This window comes from Zosterops lateralis (assembly GCF_965231275.1).
Source record: "Zosterops lateralis genome assembly, chromosome: 3".
In the NCBI taxonomy this organism is placed as follows: Eukaryota; Metazoa; Chordata; class Aves; order Passeriformes; family Zosteropidae; genus Zosterops; species Zosterops lateralis.
Window position 1 is genome coordinate 17,484,529 of NC_139764.1, and position 5,430 is coordinate 17,489,958.

At 39.0% G+C, this 5,430-nt stretch overlaps 1 protein-coding gene across 2 annotated transcripts in view; it reads left to right on the forward strand.

Annotated features, from left to right (window-relative positions):
• Positions 1-4,310, forward strand: part of PROX1 (prospero homeobox 1) — a 45,099-nt gene extending 40,789 nt beyond the window's left edge. For both annotated transcript variants that reach the window (XM_083857926.1, XM_083857927.1), the window contains one exon: positions 3,076-4,310. In XM_083857926.1, the coding sequence (XP_083714052.1) occupies positions 3,076-3,261 (186 nt within the window). In that variant the 3' untranslated portion in view covers positions 3,262-4,310. The remainder of the gene's footprint in view (positions 1-3,075) is intronic.
• Positions 4,311-5,430: the final 1,120 nt, after the last annotated feature.

Here is a 5,430-nt window from a genome sequence, read left to right on the forward strand (position 1 = left end):
ACCTAGACTCCCTCGACCAGACCTCATTGTCTTTCCTCCTGGTGAATGCACAATGTGATTCTTTGATTGACTGCTGCCACCTGATGCTAAGAAAATGCCCTGGGTTCATACTAGGGATTGTTGGTTCTATTAAAAGCAATGTAGATAGAGTTTATTTGTCACTGAAGCATTTTATGCAGATGTTCCTTCTCCAGAGATGTTCAGTCAGTTAGGTGTAAAGATGCTCTGAATAGGTCGCCATCACTTAGGGTCAGGGAAATGCCACCCCCAGACACATAATTAACATGGCTGACTGATTAATTGCCCACTGAAAAATATAACTACCCATGCATTTAAATATTTATTTTCAGGCTCTGGGCTTCACTAGTATTCTCTTACCTAAAAAAAAAAAACAAAAACCAAAAAAAAACCCCAAAAAACCCCAAACAATAAAAACCACTGCAGATACTCTTTCTAGAAAGGAAAAGTGTTGGCTGATTTACCATCCTGTGGGATTAATCACAATGGCATTCATATTACAACATGCAAAATGACGTGTGTAATCCAGTCTGACATGAAAAGTTGCTAATAACATCCCAAAAGGAAAGGACTATGAATGGTTCTAATGCCTTAGGAGTAGGGGTGATCTTTAGGAACTCAGCATTACAAGGTGAATCCTCCAGAGGAAGAAAAAGCTGAAAAGTTGGGTCTCTTCAAAGCCCCCACAGGGCTTTGTTCATTATTGGATTGTTCACTGTTATGTTTGTGGGCTGCTCTCTGCAGCCTGTTGTACCAGGTTCAAAGAGGTGACTCAGGTACAATAAAGTTGGACCTTAAAATTTGGATCTCAAAACTCCCAGTCTAAAAAAAAGCCTGTGTGTCACTACAGCAGTGGAAGGCATGGAAGCTACAGGTTCAGGGGTTTCACTCTGTCTACTCCATGGAAAAGCAGCATCCTCTACCTGGAAAACTTTCAAATGCACAGGTAGAAATTGAATGGCAAAGGCCCAACTTAAAACCCAGGTTGTCATTTCCATGCTTAAAGTTGTCATGGGTGTAACCATGAGGTAGGAAGGAGAGGTAGGACTTTGTGCATTTAGACTTCATGCTTCTCATGTAGGTGCTTGTAATTGCCTTTCTCATCTCCAGCAGCTTGGAAGGGAAGAAAGACATCTAGTGTTGGTCCTCTGGAGTGGATACCAAAATCAAAAGGTTTTGTTCTCATGAGCTAACATCAGTGTCTATTCCATAAATTTAGTTATCTACTCCTTTTGCTGATTTCAAATATCATGTAGTCAGAAACTCCTTCCCTTTGGTTAGTGTCCAGCAATACCAAGGGTGATGCACAGTGTATGAGCATTGAACTGCATGAACAGCTAAGAATGTCAATTTTTTACAGCAATGCAAGAATGAGAAAATCATGGTATTTTCTGTAGATATGTTACCAAATTCCTGAGCATCTGAGTGGTTATGGGGAGTTTTAAGTCATCTCTTTGAGCTGGAGTAAGTGAAACGTAATAGTTAATTTTTTCTCTCTTAATTATTGCTGGAAGAGACCATCTGTAAACATGTGTCTTTCTGTGCACCCTGTTGAATGAAAAAATTTCCATAGATGCTTTTGGGAGCAAAAAATACCAAAAACATGTGGGGACTGGATTTCACTCTCAGAGGTAGGCAGAGGACTTCTCTGGGGCTTCTGGAAGCAGAATTTGTCAGCTGGTGTCAGGGGGAGCTGATCTCATGCTTATTTGATGGCTATCAAACTGCTGGTGTTTCCCTAACAATGATAGGTGAGTGAGGCTCCAGGGCTCTGTTATATCAGATTGATCACACACATTTCCAGAGAAGTTTTTTGAGCGCAGCTTCCAAAGGGACAAGAAGAAAAGCCTGAAGTAGAGAATAAGGGGCTGTGTGACATGAATTCAGTAAATCAGTGAGCTGCCCAAGTGTCTGTTTGCCACGGGAATGGTTCAAGCAGCTCCTAGTGCAGGTCGGAGAACTCCTCTTGCCGGAGGGGACAAAGACTAGCAGTGAGGGAATACTTGCTATTATAAGCATGCTGGCTACTGGCCGGCTTTGTATTAGCAGTTCTGGAGCTGTGAAGCCATATTTCCGTGATAAAAGTGGAAAATAATACCTTTATGGAGATTACCTCAACCTTGCAACTGCACTGCAGTTCATTAGAGCAATTGCTTTGGAATCTTTTAAGGCAAAGGGTGAGGAGGTGGTGCTGGTGCCTGAGATAACTACTTAGAATGAATTACTAAAGTTTGGAGGTAACTGTGTTTTTTAACATTCACCCGTTGTTCAGGGGCTTCTGAGAGTGGCACGTTCCTTCTAGCTGGGTGTTTGACTTACCCATGAAGTGACAGTGACATTTAGAAACCACAAATGAGTTTAAAGCATCCCAGCTCAGAAGCCACTTGGAGCACAATGCACCCGTTAAAGAGGTTAGGGTGGTATATGTGTGTTCCTGAAAAAGAAGGAAAGACCGTAATGTCTCTTGAGAAAGCCATTTTATGGGGTTCTGATGCATAGCAGCCACAGAAGCAAGCCACTAGCTGAAGGCTTTCCTGCCTGATGGGTTTTAAACTACAAACAACATTCAGAAATACCCCATTTCTTTGACTGCTTTCAGCACTGGTTGTGGCCAAAGTCAAGCACAAAGGTACAAAGGGCTTTCTGTGCATGCATAACTTTCATATTAGTTCTCACATGGAGAGGGGAACGTGGCCATAAATGCACGGGTGAAATATCAAGCAGAGATTTCTTTCCTTAAAGATAATTGTGCTTGTTTCCCCTCCTGCTAATTATATCCTATAAATCCCCTCCTCTCTCAACTCAGACAGTAACATTTTGTTACCTACATTCTGTCAGTAGACTTTACAAAGATCTCTAACACATGTTATAAAAGTTATTGCTATAGTACTATATATAACAGCTTTGCATAAGAGAATAGAGGGCTGCCACATTTAGAAAATGCAGGTGCTATGTAAGCCCCTTTCTGAAAGAAAGAACTTAGCTCAGTTTCCTTTGAAGAACCAGAGACTTGAAATTGAAAACTGTATTAATGCCATTGTCTCCTTGTATCAGCAGGTTCCAGAGAGATTCCTGGAAGTGGCTCAGATCACGTTACGGGAGTTTTTCAATGCCATTATCGCAGGCAAAGATGTTGATCCTTCCTGGAAGAAGGCCATATACAAGGTCATCTGTAAGCTGGACAGTGAGGTCCCTGAGATTTTCAAATCCCCAAACTGCCTACAAGAGCTTCTTCATGAGTAGAGAGTTCAGCAGCTATTTATGAATGTATGAAAGTAGCAGTCCCCTTCTGATGCCCAAGTCATGTGTGTCTCTATTTTAATTTCATATATATGTGTATGGCATACATATATATATGTATATGAAATTAGACTGATCCCTCCTGGATATAAGTTTTCGTTCAGTTCCAAGGGGATGGTTGTTTTACTTCAGCCTTTGGTTTACTTTTGCCCGAGACCCTTAACATTTGAAGAATCAACGGGGTTAATTTTCAGGGAGAAGAGTTTGGAAGCGTGTAAAAGCCTGTCTTAGCAAGTTAGGGCATTATGTTTAAAAATGCTTTGTCAGATTTATTGCTTGCTGCAAAGTGGCATTTTGTCTTGGTGAGACTAATGTCATGGCACAATACTACAGACAATGAACTTTATATTATGTTTATACTGCTAAAGGTCTGAACTCTGTGGAGTCACTTCATAAGCTTCGAGCTTTTTTTATTTGTATTTATATACTTTTTAATCAATAACTAGATTTTGTTTCATACTTAAAAAAATACATCTGTTTTAGGTACTCACTCCAAGAAGTGACACCCAAAAAAGCAAACCCTATGCTTCATGTTTTTCTTACAGAAATGACAGATACCCTGCACCAGTAACCAACATGCCAGGTTCTTGTTTCTCTAAATTGCAGCAAGGGACGTTTGCACAAATCAAATACTGTTCTTGCAGGGTTAGGCCAGTAATTCATGCACAATATTGTAACAACCACACTAATTTTGGAATATGGTCAGCTTATTAAAGCGGAAGCATTTCACTCTCCATAGAGTAAAAATGAAACCTTCAGCATCGTATATTGCCATGTCTCAGTCTTACTTAAGGGCATTAGTCCCTAAATTTATTCTTTTCTTAGTCCATTTTGCCTCACAAGATCCCCTTTCCAGCATACAGTTTCCTGTCCATATTTGACATCTGACCTGAAAAGCACTTTTTGAATGATCTTAGATATAGTAGAAGAGTCTTCACCTCACAGTGCTGAGGCAAATAAAAAGAAAAAAAAAAAAAAGAAAAAAAAAAAGTTTGTTTGTAGCTATAAAATATAATTAGTCTTTTCCTAATCAGAAAAATAAAAATTACATTTTCATAAAAATCTAATCAAGCATTATACAAAAATCACAGTGTCCTCCTGGCTATGCAGGGTTCAGATAGACAAATTGGATTTTTAAAATTACAGTAAGTGCAGCTCTAAAAAAAAAGAACAAGAAAAAAAATCTATTTGAGCAATGCGGCTGCACTTGTCTTCTGAAGCTGGAGCTAGTGGTGACCAAAACCTGAGCTACAGTGTAAAGTCCCTGATAGATCTGGGTTTGCCTGAATGCTACACCACGATAGAACAGAAGGAAAGAAAGCTAGCTGCTAGTTCTCGTGCTTTCTTCAGTGGATCTCCTTTTCTCATGTTTTCAGAAAGAAATTGTCTCCAGAAGTTTGGGGGAAGGTTGAATATGCTATGGCACACTGTATTTGTCATTTTCTTTGTCGTCTTTTGTACGGATGCAGTAAGAATTCATTGTTATCATCAATAGTATTTTCCCCTACATAAGTCAGTCTAAATCTAGAGGAAGTTCCTAATTAGCCATGAATTATATTTAGACCATTGAGGATATTGGTATCTTCTTTATTTTAAAATTACATTTTGACTTTGGAGAGTGAAAGTTTACCCATGTGACTAAAGAGCTGACCTGATCATTGCAATTTCACTTCATTTACAAATACTGCTGATAGACAGAAATGTATGAAAGCAATTATTGTTAGCAGAAAGCCTTAAAAACCTGCTGACTTCAAATTAAACAGCACAATCCTCCGATTCCCTGTCATTCTTTTCAAGCACTGGCAGTATCTGTGGAGTATAGGCAATGCAGACAATAGCATGGGATGAAGTGCCAACATTTTCACTATGCATTAAAAGCAAAACAAATCTTGATCTTAGACTCCCTGAGAGTACCTAATACTGTACGTATCCTTACAGTAGACAGGATTTATTTTTTTCTTTCTTTTATTTTCTTACATTTTGTTTTGTTTTATTTTGTTTTCTTTATTTCATTTTTCCCTTTTATTTTTTTTTTCTGTGTGTGTGCATGATTTGGTAAATATTACACTTCACAAAGATGTAACTCCAATGAATTCTGAGTAAGAAAGGATG